At 45.1% G+C, this 16,075-nt stretch overlaps 1 protein-coding gene across 4 annotated transcripts in view; it reads right to left on the reverse strand.

Annotated features, from left to right (window-relative positions):
- Window positions 1-16,075, reverse strand: part of Gpam (glycerol-3-phosphate acyltransferase, mitochondrial) — a 64,514-nt gene that overhangs the window by 33,325 nt on the left and 15,114 nt on the right. For 2 of the 4 annotated variants that reach the window (XM_063287765.1, NM_017274.1), the window contains 1 exon segment: window positions 1,021-1,155. In XM_063287765.1, coding sequence (XP_063143835.1) covers window positions 1,021-1,122 — 102 coding nt within the window. In that variant the 5' untranslated portion in view covers window positions 1,123-1,155. 4 annotated transcript variants of the gene reach the window in all.

Genomic DNA, 16,075 nt, shown 5'->3' on the forward strand with positions numbered 1-16,075 from the left:
ACAGCATTCACGGGTTTACTCCACGGAGTTGTAGTGTTCACCACAGGATGGATGGAGAGAAAAACAGGGCGCCTATATTACAATGGAACATTTTTCAGCCACAGAAAGGAACAAACAGCAAAGAAGCCAGGGGCTCTTTACGTTAACAATAGCCCGGCACACAAAGGCAACTACTGCCTTTCTTACAAATGCAAGCTGAAAACCTTGATCTCACAGAAGCAGAGAGAGAAGAATAACCCAGAAGTCAAAGGGACTTCTGACAGTGGATGAAGAAGTCAGACTCCTGAATCCCTGTGCTCAGCCAACCTTATGCTCTTTCAAAGCACAGGCTACTCCCACGGGAAAACCATGCAGGCCTGACCTGGTGAGCAGGTGTTCTTGTAACACTTGAGAAGAAAAACAAAGTATGGTCAGTGATGTTCTGTTACTAAGAGCACTTAAAGCCTAGACTTTAAATCACAGCCACATCATTTGACAGAGTCAAACCCTGTCCTACGGTTTAAGATTATTCTTTAACTTTCAGTCATTGTTTTTCAGATCTCACTGATACAATGTTCTTAAAAAAACAACCTATTACTATAAATTTTTGTTGAGGTATTTTAAACACTCCACGTAATGCTGAAATAGTAACAACACAAGGAAATGCATGCTTTTCAACTAGTTTAATAAACACGTTTCCTGTTTTTAGTGTTTTTAGAGTTCATTTCCATTATAAAATTCAGGCTTGCTAAATATAAGTTGTGTGGTAGATATCAAAAGGAAAAAATTTATAAGCACACTACACAAAGTGATGGCTACTATTTATGCCTCCATGCAAGAAATTTGCTTTTTAATAAATTACCATTCTGGAATTTTCCATCCATTTTCTTCTTCCCAATTCGTACTACTAAAAATTATCCTTAGATTGCAAAAGAACACCACTTCTAAGAGTTGGAAGCAGCTCCCGTAATGGCGAATCTCTACTTCACATCACAGCAAACATTTTAAATGAGCTGTTCTGAAGGCTCCTTTTAAACTTACCCAGTCCTCATTCGTGTGTTTACATCGGCCAAGGCTGTATTCTGATGAATTGGGCAGATAAGAAACGTCTATTGTGCCAATTGTCACTGAAGACTCCTCCATGACTCAACGTGGAAGTCCCAAACAAAACATGAGCTGTAAGAAACATGCACTGCTCAAGGAAGTGCCCAGAAACTTAATACCAGCCCTCAAAATGCTGATTCTTCACAATTCTGCCCTGTAACAGGACAGCCAATGAACTGACAGATTTCTATAGTGTAGTGCATAAAACTACAGCTTGGTAAAGTGTTTATCCGGCCTGATGTGTGTTTACATGTCTGCTAAGCTGCCCTGGCCTCAAAGGTCAACGTTCTTATCTCAGTATTTCTTGAACATTTCCTGGGCAAAACGGCCAAGAACAGTCACTTGGAAAACTTAAGGCACTTCACAATAAGGCACTTGTAATCATGCTGGCCTGCAACATAATTATTTCACCTTTGTTAATAACTGAGTCTTCCTGGAAGGATGAAGACAAAACTGTTTTATTATTTAATTTAGGAATATGTACGCGTGTATATGCATATACATATGGATGCCTGAGGAGGCCGAGTTTGTGAGCCACCTGATGTGGGTGCTGGGAGCCAAACTTTGATCCTCAGAAAGATCAGCGAGCACCGCTAACCACTGGGCCCTATCTCCAGCTCCAGCATAACCTGACTTAGTGTAATACATTTTATACGTATGAAATAACTTTTTTAAAAATTTTTAAAACCTTCTTATATAATCTTTATTTAATTATTTTAGCTGTTGGCTATTTCTCACCAGGCATTAGATTCACCTCTTAAAGTGAGAGAACAGTGTTCTCTAAGAGGAACACTTGGACTCTTTACAATCCCCACGTGGATTTGCTCTGATAACTGTTTCGCCTCAAAACAACATCTGTCCTTAGCTGTTCAGCATAAGCAATCAGCTGACACCAGAGACCAGTAAAGCATCACTGCACCTGGTGGGAAAGTTCTTCTTTATTATAAAGATTCGACCGCGGCTACCAACTTCCGGTTCATAATGGCCACACAACAGGGGGAGCGCGTTGCAGCCTAAAAAATGAGGCGATCGGAGGAGGAAAAGGAGGCTTGTGCCAACAGACGTCCACGCCTTGCTCCTCCAGCCCCACAGGGTTTACTTGAGGTCAAGCCAGACTGTTTTATAGGAGAGGGGAGGAGAATAAAAGAAAAAGAAAAAAAAAATCCCAGGGCAGAATACAAAATCTGACAGTTTGCCACAAGCAGAGGCAAGTGAGCCCCTGCGGAGTTCAAGGCCCTGGCTGCCCACGCTTGTGAATTTGGACTAGCTGGTTAACTGCTACGCTTTGCTTTCCCCATCTGGAAAATGGGCAGCATGCCACCCGACTCGGCTGTCTCGGGGTGCAGGGAGGGCAGGGGTCTCCATAGCACGCCCGGGACACCTTGGGGTGCATGGCGCTCAGCCCGATCTGGCGTAGCAGCTGTCAGCGGGTGGTCCCATGAGCCAGCAGCTCGCGGAATCCTCTGCTGCCTCGGTTTCCCTTCCCCATCCCCTCGGGAGGGAGGGTGCTGGGATGGCAGCCCTGCGGGTGCTGCCACTGCAGCCGGGTCCCTGGAGCAATACGGTGCCCACCCCTCCCGGAGCCCGGCCCACTCCACGGGGGACCCGGGAGTCCGCCCCGGACTCTTGCAAACCCTTGCGGGCCCAGGGAAAGCGGCGCCCACGCACCTGTCCCCGCGCTCCAGCCCAGCGGCGTCCCGCAGCCGCAGCTCGCACAGCGCTCGGGTCCACCCGCCCGGCAGCTCGCGCCTGGGCGCCCACAGCTGCCAGCGCTTCAGCCCTGCGCTTGCTGCAGCGGCGCGCCGCGATGACGCAGGAGGCGCGTGGTAGTGACGTCAGGCCTGCTGGCGGGGCCTTGCATAACGCGCCTGAGTGAAGGGTACCGTGTAGAAGCTGAGCATGGCGAGTGAGCCTGGTGGCTACACTACCCGTTCTGCATGCCTTGTATCGGTCTGTGGGTCTGTCTGTCTGTCATCTTCCTTGCGTAACCTCAGCCATCCTGAGCGCCTCACCAGCACCAGGCCCTGTGGTGGTGTGCGTGTGGGCTACGTGGGTTTAGGTACTTGTGCGCGATCTTGCCCTTTTGTATGTGAGACCAAGCGGAATTTGGGAAGAATGAGGAGACAAGGATTGCAAAGGGCAACGTTGTGAAGTGTCTGAGTGACCGAGCCGCTACGGCGAAAAAAAAAAAAAAATGAAGAATAGGCAAAATAAGGCTTGAAAGATACAAAGCCACTCGCCGCCGAGGCAGGAAGACTCAGATGGTTTCCTTTGAGGTGGTTTCCTTTGAGGTGTCTTGCGCAGAACAGCGTATGTGGTGATTGTGCTAAATGACTGAGTTCTGTCTTCCTAAGGGTGCTTAAATATAAATTTCAAAAACCGTGAATGAAATAATGCTATGCTAATTAACTCAACTCTGTTACTTTGTATTGTACTCGTGAATCATTAACATCACTTCCACACACAAACTACTACATATGAATATACTATTAAAATACCTTTTTTTAAAAGGCGTTGAGGAAGTCTGAGTCCAGCTTTACCTCTCTTGAGCCATTTAAACAACAGTAGGCAGGAAGGGGCTCTTTTGCAATATTTGCCAACCTTATTGACAGGTTGATGGTTATCGAAAAGCACCAACAATTTAAAATGAAAACACACATTAAATATGACATCGGGTCTGGGAACACAGAAATGATTAAGATGTGGCCTCTGTTCTCAAGTCACTGCTATTGGTTCTTGTCCGTCTTGTGCTATCAGCCTAATCTGCTCCCATCAAATCTTTGTGCACAGGTAACCCAATAAAAACATGCCCATGGCTCTCTAGAATCCAAATGCCTGGGCCCAGCACACCATGCATACAACAGAGAGGCCTCTTCTGTCCCCAATGTTCCCCAGCAGTTGCCCCACCCCCAACCCCTCTGTGGCCCTGAGATGCTATCCCGCTCCTGTTGTGCTTCTGCCTCTCATCCCAGCACTGTAATCCCTGAACTCCAAGCCTTCCCTATTCACTCCAGGCCTCCACTATCACATCCTCCTGTGGCTTCTCAAAGGTTAACCAGAGCGCCATGTCTCGGGTCTTCATCAATCAGTATCAGACTGCCAGAGAGAGGGTGACGAACCCATGGTGGCAGTGCCTTACATCAGGGTCCTAATTAATATAACAAGCATCTAATAAATACTTGAAGCTGAGGTGCAACAAGAAAAACTAGATTCCCTTAACCTGGACTTTTCACTTCTCTTTATAAACCCATCCTACAAAGCAAATATTCTCTTCTGGGAAACAACCCCAGAGAGCAGAATAAGCAAAGACCCTGCCTTGATTTAGCCTCACATGTACCTTAGCAAGAAAAAAACCAAACAAACACTTCACGAAGGCTCTCAAGGAGGGTATTTGGCTACAAGTTTTCTTCTTATCCCAAAACATTGTGAAATTTTGTGCAGAGGATACAGGGCCCAAAGGCATGGAAGGAAAACATGAAGGAAAAACTTAGATTGAAGAAGAAGAGAAGGAGGAGGAGGAGGAGAAATGAATTAAAAAGAGTGACATAGAAATTCTAAAATGTATGCCATATGGAAAGTGTGTCTTACATAAAAGCCATAGTGACTCTTCTTGCACAAGAGTGGCCGTGTATGTCAATGTGGGTTGCCATGCTGAGTTCTGGTTACACAATGAAATTTGTTTTGGAAGCAGGTGGCACCCTGAGCAATAATCTATTTTATCAGCAGAATGACTTATAGCAACCAGTCTAGCCAGTCAATGTGGAGCAACAGGGCTGAATTTGCTGTCTTATTTAATACAACGAAAAGCAAACAGGCAGTATAAAACAGTGACATTCAAAAATCAGACATGGTGTGCCCGAGATAGACAGTCCGGGGGGAGGAGCAGAATGAGCTGAGCCCTTATTGGCCTATCACCTAGAGAGAGTTACCAGGCTTCGGTACACAAGGAGGGAACTCAAGGACGTTTAGGCAGTCTGCAATAAGTAGAATTGAGAGGCTGTGGGCATCAACGCTGGAGCTGGAGCAGAGTACCAGAGAGGAGACAGCTATTTGGGAAAAGGAGCCATGGAGGCCTGCAGAGCTCAGTCCAGTCTTCAGTGAACTAGCCTACACATATCAGGAAGCTATCCACAAGCAGGGAAGGAGAACACTCACTGTGGCTTGCACAAGATGGGGATCATTCTTGTTCCTACAAGTCAAGAGTTAGATTCTTGGTGGTCATACATGACCGTTAAAATGCCTGATCTTCGAAGAGTCTGGAAACCTCATTATTCATGACACAAATGGTCTCATCTCAGTAGCAGAGCAAAATTAGCCCTGCTATAAAGTCATATTATGATCTATTTAACAAACCTTAAAACCCAGTCCTGCCCCCACCCATTGGACAATCTCGAAAACAAGCAAACAAACAAACCAAACAAACAAACAAACAAAAAAACCCACCGAAGTGTCCAAGAATAATGAGAAGAAAATGTATAGAGAATAAAATTTAAAAATATCCCGTGCCTCACAAAGTGAAATTCTCACTGTTGTCAAATTGACTTTATTACTCAGGCATGCAAAAAATAAAAGAAAAGGGGAAACGGAAAAGAGCAATGCGTGGCAGAAATGGGGAAACCCACAAATTTAGAATGCTAGAGATTATAGTAGAGTTAACAGCAGGTAGAGGAGAGACACAGAAAAAGACCCAGCCAAATCTAGACCGTGAGAGGATGTGGCTCAGTTAGTAGGTCGCTTGCCTAGGTAACATGCATGAAGTCATGCATCTCATCTACAGCACCACATAAGAATAGGTGTGGTGTTATAGACCTTGAATAACAGCACATAGGAGGTAGAGGCAAGGGTCAGAAGTTCAAAGTCACCCTTCACCATAAGGTGAACTAAATGCCAGCTAGGCCACAAGGGACCCCGTCTTCGAAAAAAAGAAAAAATCCAAATCAAACTCATAGACCTTATAAAAGCATTGAGACTTTTTTAAACATATAAACATGTACACACATACCTGTACACACACATGTACATACATGTGATGAGTTAACAGCAGGTTAAATATTACCAAAAGGTAAAACAAGTTACTTTAAAACACCGAGTCAGAACTATGTGGCATGCAGGTCTGGGGAACCAGAAATAAGCAGTGAACAAGGACAGCATCAGGGGACTTGGGTGGGTGTACGCGACGGGTGTCCCTGAGGGAGGGAGAAAGGTAAGCACTGAAAGGATTCCTATCTGGAAGACCCAGGCTGTAAGAAATGTTACTGACTTCCAAGCAAACAACAGGCAAAATGCTATATATTGACATCTGAACCTACACAAAGGAGTTACAGGACCTTAATGACCCCAAAGCAACTTTTTTATTAAAATGACCTTTAAAAGATAGCAGACAACTTACAACAATAAAACTAAAAGCAACACACTGTGCAGTTCACGGCATGTATAAGTAACATGTATGACCAGAGCAGTGAGGATTGGAACTCAAGCCTCTCTCACAGTAAGCTCTACAAGTTCCCCAGTATTTACGCTGCTTGTTTAATGGTTCCTCTTTGAAAGGCTTCCCTCAGTGATCTAAAGGAACCTGAGGACATTTGTTCCAGTTGCTACTGATCCACCTCAACACTGACCCACAAATGTACACTTCTCCACAAAAGAATGGCATTAACTGAATTCAAAAATCTAATCAGGCAGTAGCTACGGCATTGCTTGATATAAAAATATAACAATTATTCTAGAAAGTTCTATTAGAAGAAATCATTTGAATGACAAAGAGTCCGTGCCTTTCTCTCATCTTTTTCTCCAGGCTCCTTTTGGGCATTCAATTATCCAGTAAATATTTATGAAGCCTCTACTGTGTGCCAGGCACTCTGCTGTAAATACAGTTTAACCAGACAGGAGAGCAAGCTTCTTCTCTACGGTGTAGAGTCCGGTATACTTACTCAACTCCTGTTTAATAATTGTTCCCCGAAAGATTCAAATCGGCTCCTAGCTCTTTGGCTTGCGGCTTCTAGGATTCCCCTAGTCTCTCTCCCTGAGAGAGCCGCTGGTTTAATATCTTTTCTTTCCCTCTGATTTCGTTCAGGGTGATCTTTTGCGAGGCTCTGAGAAAGGAATGAAACAAGGTTGTCTAAGCCAATTATGATAATCTCATTCCAGAATATTGCAACTGTTGCTGCAGCCAGGAGGATCACGTGACCTAGTAGTCCAGGGCAATGTGACCTAAAAGGAAGCAACTGTGAGGATTGCCCCAGCTCTGCTCTCCCAGTTAAAGGGACACAGCAGGCATTGCGGCTCCCCTGCTTCCTGCCAGCTCCAGCTGGCCAGGTGTCATCAGGTCCCCACCTACATAAACCACTAACATGGGACAGGGTTCTGTCACTCTCCTGCAAAGGCACATCTGCTTTGATTTTAATTGTGGGCAGGTTTCTTGCTGCCAGAAAGATTCAACCATTTGGAAAAAAAATAGACACATAGAAGAGAAGGACTTGGGAAGTCAGCTTTGCCAGTCAAGCAGGCTGAGGGCTGGCAGTGGAAGGGGCGGACTCGATGTCTTTCTGAAGCTACCTCAGGCCATAGGGGACTGCACATCCCTGACTCACTTTGAGCATGTTCACCACACTGCAAGGGCCTCACTTTCACTGAAAGTTGCTCCATCACTAAATGGATGAGTATATTAAGTTCCAAATAAAATCAAAGGAGGATCCCCGTGTTAGGTAGGATGTTGGCTGGGAACCTGTAACTACACAATACCTTTGGATTGATACATCATCGTATCATTGCTGCTTCAAAGAATCCCATATCACATCTGAACAGTTCTGAGCAGCAAATAATGACTATTCTCACTCCTAAAAAATTCAAGAGACTCCAAAAAACCACACCATGAAAAGTGGGCCAACCTGAGAGCCTCAAACCACTTACCCAGATTCAAATGATACTTTTTTTTAAAACAAGTTTTGAGGTGGACAGGACAAAAGTAGTGTAAACTTCTGGGCTTTGGTGTAAGGCAAGTTTAAGAGAAGACAGAGCAGGCAGCAGGTCTCCAGGATAGTGTGTCTTGAGAGCCTTGGGGAAGGCCCACATGGTAGAGCTCGTCACAAAAGAAGCAAAGCTCTTAAAGGCACACAGGACCCAGGCAAGGATGAGGAGACTCAGCAAAAATGAGCCAGGGCCCCCATACTCAGGTAAGGGATAGAAGCAGACTTCTAAAAAGATCACTTTTGAATTCTGGGCAATAGCTTAAAGATGGGTTAATTCAACATTCACTTGTTCATGACCCACTAAGAGTCTGTTTAGTACCAGGCATCTTACTAAGTGTTGTTGGCTGAAAAATGAAAGTGGCAGGCACAGATGTGGTTCTGATGAGCGAAGAACCCAGCGGATCTTGGCACGAGAGTGGGAAGAAGGACAAGGGATAATAAAGAAAATAGTAAGGACAGAAGAGGCCACATCACAGCACAGAGAGGACACCAGCTGCATGACGGTCAGGTCACTAAGGAGATATGAGCAGGCTGGAGGGGGACTGACAGTGGCTCCTGCCCTGATCAGTAGCAGCTTCAGGAATGGAATTGCAGGGCTTGGCTTACTGATCCGAAGAATGGAATCAGAATCCAAGACTTGTTTGTCTGGCCCCAGAGGGTGACGTGGCATTATAAACATGGCATTTCTAAAGCACATGATTCACTATCTGGCTTTCTGATAGAGAAAAGATGTATTATTATTATTTTCTCCTCTACTAGAGATAATCCAACTTGGGCATGATGTCCCATTATGTAACCTCAGTCTTCAGGAGGTAGAAGCAGAAGGATTGGGAAGCCAAGCTCACCCTGAGCTACATAATTAGCTCAGGACTCGCCTGGGCTGCGTAACCCCATCTCAAAATAAATATAAGTAAATAAATAAAATAGAGTAGGTAAGTGCGAATAAATGGGCCTGTCATGTCCTGGACACACACACACACAAAAAAAAAAAAAACCTTTAGGAGAGATATCCACTCCTGAAACTTCAAGAATGGAGAAAACTATCTAAACAAATAGGTCAGCATAGAGTCAATCTGGCTATTGTCTGCTCCAAAGAACCAAAGTATTTTCCCATCTGATCAACTCTCTGACCTTGTCTGCCCTAAGCCCAGGAGAGCCTTGCCTTCTCGGTGCCATCTTTGGTCACTGTGCCCTGAAGAGCACCTTCTGTAATCTCTTCTGCTCACCTTCTACACCTCACTTGTCTCACCTAAACTCAGACGGTGAGCATCGCAGAAACCCTAGTAACCCTTAGGAAAGCCAGAAACCCTAGTAACAATCAGAGAGGCTTTCTAGGTGGAGGTCCACAATCGTACCCATGGTGAAAGCTACCTCCCCTTGAAAGGAGCACGGAGAACACCTGGCCAGGAGTCAAAGGAGCATGGCAGACTGACCCAGAGGGAACACAGAGCCACAGAGCTGTGCCAAAGCCAGTGTGAAGTGGCCAGCCTGGAGTAGCCAGTCTGAGGTGGCCAGTCTGGTGTGGAGAGTTGCAGAGAAAGTCAGAACCAGATGAATAAGGCACAGTAAGAGGTTTGACATCTTAAAGTTTGTTACGTATGATATGAATACTGTGGTGGAGTCTGCATCTCTCTTACCTCATCAGATTAGGTAAGAGCCAACAGACAGGTAGGGCTACAGCTGTGAGCAATCCGGAAGGAGGAGTGGGCAGTGGCCTAGGAGCTTTGATGTTCCCAGAAGCGTGCCTGGAGCGAGTTGGCAGCACCGGAGGTTGTGGGCAGTAGGTTTATTTTGTAAGCTCCCTTTATCCAGCACTTACTACATGCCAAGCACAGGTCTGGGCACACTATAGACACTGTCACAGGCTGGCCTCTCAGCCATGGACCAGGAGGGAAAACAGTGCACACCAGGGAGCTTGAGTAGGACTTTCACACAGGGAAACACTTAGACAGATCCAGAAATTATTGAAACAACAAAAGGCTTGTGAGGCAACCAGAGATTAGCAAGAACACAAACTATGCTCCCAAGGTCTGGACAGATGGAGCCAACTGTGACAGAGGAGGCAAGCTGCCAAGAGGAACCTGATTACAGAGCCACCGCCCAACAAGAAGAGCAGAGCCTGCCTTTCCTCTCTCAATGCTCTAAACACCATCCAGCCTCCTGATGAGCCCCAAAGCAAGCTTCGAGGGAGCCTGAGCCATCACTTCCCCGGTGGACAGTGTGCAGCAGGGAAGGGGACAGAGGATCTGATCCCAAAGATGCAAATGAGGGGCCCATCCTTCCCACAGCCACACAAGCCAGGAACTACTTATAAGTCTACCTTCCAGATGGGGAAACTGAGGCACAGAGTGACATCCAGGTGAACGTAGCTAAGGTGAATTCAGATCTTCCTGACTCCAGGGCACATGCCCCTAAGTCTTACATAGCCTGGTAACGAGGGCTGGGATATCACATCCTCAGCCTGAGTGAACAGGTCCTTTTAGGAAGGCCCTCCGCCAGAAGAGCACAGAGCACTGTCACTCAGATGGAGTTAACTGCAGAACTGAAGGATTCATTGGGAGATCAGAGCTCCCCACCCCCAACACACACACACACACACACATACACTCAGACATGCACACACATACACTCACACACAGGCACACTTGCAAACACATATACACACACACATTCATGCGCACACATGCACACCTTTACAGCAGAATGTCTGAGACACCAGTAAGGGCTGTGGAGCTCCTCCTACATTTGCCTCTGCCTTAACCCTCTCTGACCTAGTTCACCCACCCGGAAATGCCGATTAGCTTAGTTGCATTTACTGATTGTATCATTCGAACGGGAATGAAACAATGTATACAAAATCATTAGCACTGCTGGCCACTGGTGGGACTCGCTCAGTAGCAGCCATTGTTATGCCTAGCTGAGAGGGCTATGGATACCCCCATAGTTCTTCGACAGTCTCAAAAGATCTCAGTTGGACCTGAGCTTAAATCCCAGAAAAGAGTTTTTTCTCCAGACTTTCAAAGGTCACACAAACCCTTCCAGTTTGCTTTCTCTGGTCAGGACAGGCTGAGTTAAGGTGCAGCAATAAGCAAATCCAATTTTTAAGACAGCAGAGGTTAATTTGGCCACATGTTGCATGCTTGTTGGGCAAAAGCTTCTTACAGAGCTGTACTCATGCAGATAACTGAGCAAGCCAAGCAGAAGGAAGCCATGTACTGGCAGACACCTCCCTGGTTCTCACAGTGTGAATTCTGACCTCTTCATCCACTTATCAGTTCTGTCCACATCTTACTAGCTACAATAGTCCAATCAAGTATGTGGGGGTGGGGAGCAACCAGAATGACCTCCAGAACAACCAGGGGCAATTCTGGTAGGACTGAGATGATTAGAAGGCCTTAATATGGTTGAAGAAACGCCAGAACCTCTAAGAAGCCAGGCAGTTGCACACGCCAACACGGGGCAAGTCGTCATCTTTGCTGGGCTCAAAATGGCACCTCTGAAGATAACAAGTTGCTTAGGAAAAATCTTTTGTTCCTGAATATTGCTTAAGACTTGAATCTCTGAAATTTGCCATTGTTCTTGAAAGATGCTGGGTAAGGTTTTTGGTGAAAGTCAGATGCTTGCAGGAATGAAAGGCAAGTAAGCATTCTGTCCCACAGAAGGATCCTAGCAGACTAGAATACCTGCAACGGGACTGTTCTACTCTTGTATGAGTTATGCTGGCTTATGGAACAATTAGAAGCCCAGCATAAAGGCTCAGCTTGATTTGACAGCCTATACCCTTCTAACTTCCTCTCTACTCACCGGTTATGTTTCTCTTGATGTCTTCTGCAGGCTTGATTCTTTAATTCTATCCTACATACTCTATTTATCTGACCAGGAACTTCGGTATCATCCTAGGTTTCTTCCCATAACCAATCCAAGTTGAGATCCATCAGTGATGCCTCCTGATGTGCCAAGAACACATCATTCACCTCTCTCCCCTTCCTCCTGCTCTAGCCTAACCACCCACGTCTCTTGTCTGGGAGGCCAACAGCTTAAACATGGATCCCCCACATCTAGTTCTGCCACTCTCTGCCTTCCAAGTATCCCCTCCTCACATCAGCCAGAACAACCATTTAAAGAGGCCACACAGGCTATGTCAGACACGCATCTCTCCTTACCCCTATTCCAACTGACTAAAATGTACTCAATCATCCCCTACACACTAATGTCTTAAACGTATTTTCCACTGCCTGTCAATGTTCACCTTTACCTAACTCCTTAACTCCCCATCCTCGCTTTCTTCTCATCCTTTCTCTGAAGTTAGCTGCTGGGGCCTCTAGTGTTAGTTTGAATGAGGAATGGTCCCATCGTCTCGGGCATTTGTACTCTTGGTTCCCAATTGGTGATGTCACTGGAGTGAGAGGTGTTAGACGGTACAACCTTGCTGGAGGAAACTCATCAGTTGTAAAGGCTCCCAACCATTCCAGTTTGTTCATTTAGCTTCAAGGTTGTGATTGGTGATGTGAGATCTCAACTTCCTGCTCCGACTGCTACCCTTCCCTCCATGAGAGCCTCAAAGCCCTCTGGAATAATATTCCCAAATAAACCCTTCCTACTGTGGTTGCCTCGACTGCAGGGCTTTACTGAAACAACAGAAAATAACTAATACATCCTCTTCCAGTTCCTCAAGAAGGACACATGTGCACTTCCTGAGCACTCTGCTTCTTCTCACAATGGAGGAAGATGGCAGTGGACTTCCTGTCTACTCCACACCCCTACCAGCATCTGGAGACAATGTAAATACAAAAGAGACAAGGCGCTAGGTTCACAGATGTGAGCATGACACAAGGTGAGTATGAGGGAATGGGCTGTCTCAGCCATGAGCAAAACCAACAAGAAGACGGGATCTGATCACTTTTGCCCAATAATCATGAAAGGACTTTCCAAATACTTAAAGGAAGAACAAGACGTGGCCAGAGATGGTTGTCTTAGTCAGGGCTCTCTAGTGTCACAGAACTTGTGGGTAGTCTCTATATAGTAAGAGAATTGGTTGATGACTTACAGTCTGTAGTCCGACTCCCCAGCAGCAGCTGTGAATGGAAGTCCAAGGATCTAGCGGTGGCTCTGTCCCATGAGACAGGCAGGGAGGCAGGCAAAAAAGAAAGACTCTTCCTTCTTCCAATGTCCTTATATAAGTCTCCAGCAGAAGTCGTGTCCCAGATTAAAGGTGTGTACCACCATACCTGGGTCTGGGACTCGCTTTGTCCCAGGTGACCTTGAACTCAGAGATCTCTTTGCCTTAAGCTCCTGGGATTCGTAGCCACTTTTCCTCAAGATCTCCATACCAAGATCCATGGTCAGAAACTTTTATCTCCCAGCCTCAAGATCAGGATCAAAGGTGAGCCTTCCAATTCTGGATTATAGCTCATTCCAGATATAGTCAAGTTGACAACCAGGAATAGCCATTACAATGATCTTGTTTTATCCCCTGTCTCCCAGCATTGGCCTTCGTCAAAGGCCTTTCACAGAAAGGAAGGTCAGAACTACTTTGCATATTTTCTGTTTCTAATGAGTTCAAAGAAAACTGGGACTTCACTCACTCAGTCTAATTAGGAAAATTAACCAAATTTAACCAACACTCACTTTTTTTTAGCATACTTCTGAGAAAATATGGTTTTATCATTTTCAAAGACACAGAAAAGCTCAAGATTTTTCTCTTGGGAAATGTATTCACTTTGCCATTAAAAACACACTCTACGCAACTGTCGTTGGCTTTTAAGTTACAAACTCCCAAAGAAATAGTTTCCAAAGTAATGAGTTACTCATCAACCAACTTGTCACTCACAGTGAAGAATATGCCCGTCTCTTTACACAAATCAGATATTAAGGGAAATGTGACCACGAAGTCAAAGCACAGTGGTGTGGTTTTAGTCAGGTCCAGTTTAGCTATTGAAGAAATAAGTTTCATAGATACGAGAAACAAAGCTGTAAGAACAAGGTTCTGGGAATATAGAAACAAGGTTTTGGTGGTCAGAGTGACCAGGCTTAGTTGAGACCAGCCAAAACAAACAAAGCTGTTCTCGGAAAAAGACCCCCTACACCTCCCTGTGGTGAATTAAGAGGGATGGCCGGGGGCATTCGTCTTGTGCCGCTAGAGGTGAAATTCTTGGACTGGTGCAAGACAGACCAGAGCGAAAGCATTTGCCAAGAATGTTTTCATTAACCAAGAATGACAAGGAAAATTGGATCTTCTTAGTGATACCAATATGATGGACTTTGCTATGGATGTTTACAGAAACCTTTATGATATCCCTCATGCTTTAAGAGACCAAGAAAAATCACCAGATGTGTCAGCCTGACATTCCGACCACCCAGTTCTGTCCCCTTTCCCAGGAACTTTTCGAGGCCAGGTGCAGAGCAGGATGAGGAAATTGGCTAATTAAGCCAAAAACAGCCCGTTGGGGTGAACCAACCAATGCCTGAAGAGATTCTTTGTCCTGTGTTCCACCAATGAGAGTAAGCCAGCTAGCCCTGTTGCTGAGGTCTGCCCTCTGTGAAGTATAAAAGATGTGTGCTTTTTGAGTTTGGGGTTGACTCTCCCTACGTGGATGAGCAACCCCATGCCCATGGATCAATAAACCTCTTGCCATTGCATCGGTCCGTCGTCATATTGTGTTCTGTGGGTTGCACTCCTGAGCTAAGACCACTTTGGGGTCTTACAACACTATCACTCACTGTGTTAAAAAGTCATCTCCCACACAGAAGCAGAGACAGGGGAACGGGTGTTTCATTATCCAACATCATGTGTGACTTCAGGCCACAGTTCCCTCTCTACCTGATCTTGTCACGCTCCCAACTTCACTCAGGGGGGAGACTGTGTCTACCTCATTGCACATTCATTGTCTGTGATGATACAATGTATCTTTATCAATGACACTATAGTTGCTACATGGAAAGGCTCTCCCCAGTTCTTTTCCTGTGCCCCTGCTACATTTCCACCAGTCACCCATAAATTCCATACAGAACTGTAGAAATCCTCCTAACTCCAGTCAACAGACAGGCAAATAAATGTCAATACCAGTGAGGTTGGATTTTTTTCCTCTGGGTTATTTGTAAGTGAATTCCTTAGAGTAGTCCATCTGTAGATCTGGGTCACTTTGTTTATTAACTATTGAGCAAATACAATGTAGACCAAGAATTAATGATTATCTAAAGCCTTAGCAGTTGCTCAAACCCTGGAATGAGTGGAATTTTAGCTTCTCAGAGATAAATCTTACCTAACCCTCATGTCTACAGAGTTAGAACAAGCCCATGTATATACAGTGAATTTTAAATAATGATAATAGTACCTAAAATAAAATCGCCTGTTTAACAAAATCAGCCCTATGCATTTAGCCAGAGTTACTCTCAGACAAATTGTAATTAAGCAGAACAATTAATTGGCCTCACACATTACTGGCAAACTGGTATTATTCTAAAACCATGGTGGCACATCTCATATCCTGTTATTATTAGGAATGTGCTTTGGCATGACAGCAGGTAAAGCTGCTCAGACCTGTCCCAAAGTATAATTATTCTGAACTCATGTTTACAGCCTAAACAGCTATACATCTATATTTTGTGAAGGAATGTTGATGCAAATTCAACTTATGCAATTTGTTTTTTTTAATTCTACCGAACTGTCATCTATCTATCTCTCCTCCCTTTCTCCCCTCTCCCACCCATCCCCCCTTTCTGCATCAGCTCAACAAAGCTAATAACAATAATAAAATAATAATTAATGATAATACTTTATGCTGTGATAAGGGATTAGATTTAAAATATGTCATGTGTATAATCCCAGAACTCAGGAGAATTACTAAGAGATCTATAGGGGACTGGAGAGATGGCTCAGAGGTTAAGAGCACTGGCTGCTCTTCCAGCGGTCCTGAATTCAATTCCCAGCAACCACATGGTGGCTCATAACCATCTGTAATGGGGTCTGATGCTGTCTTCTGGTGTGTCTGAAAACTGTGACAACATACTCACATAAAATAAAT

The sequence above is a fragment of the Rattus norvegicus genome, chromosome 1 (genome assembly GCF_036323735.1).
Source record: "Rattus norvegicus strain BN/NHsdMcwi chromosome 1, GRCr8, whole genome shotgun sequence".
In the NCBI taxonomy this organism is placed as follows: Eukaryota; Metazoa; Chordata; class Mammalia; order Rodentia; family Muridae; genus Rattus; species Rattus norvegicus.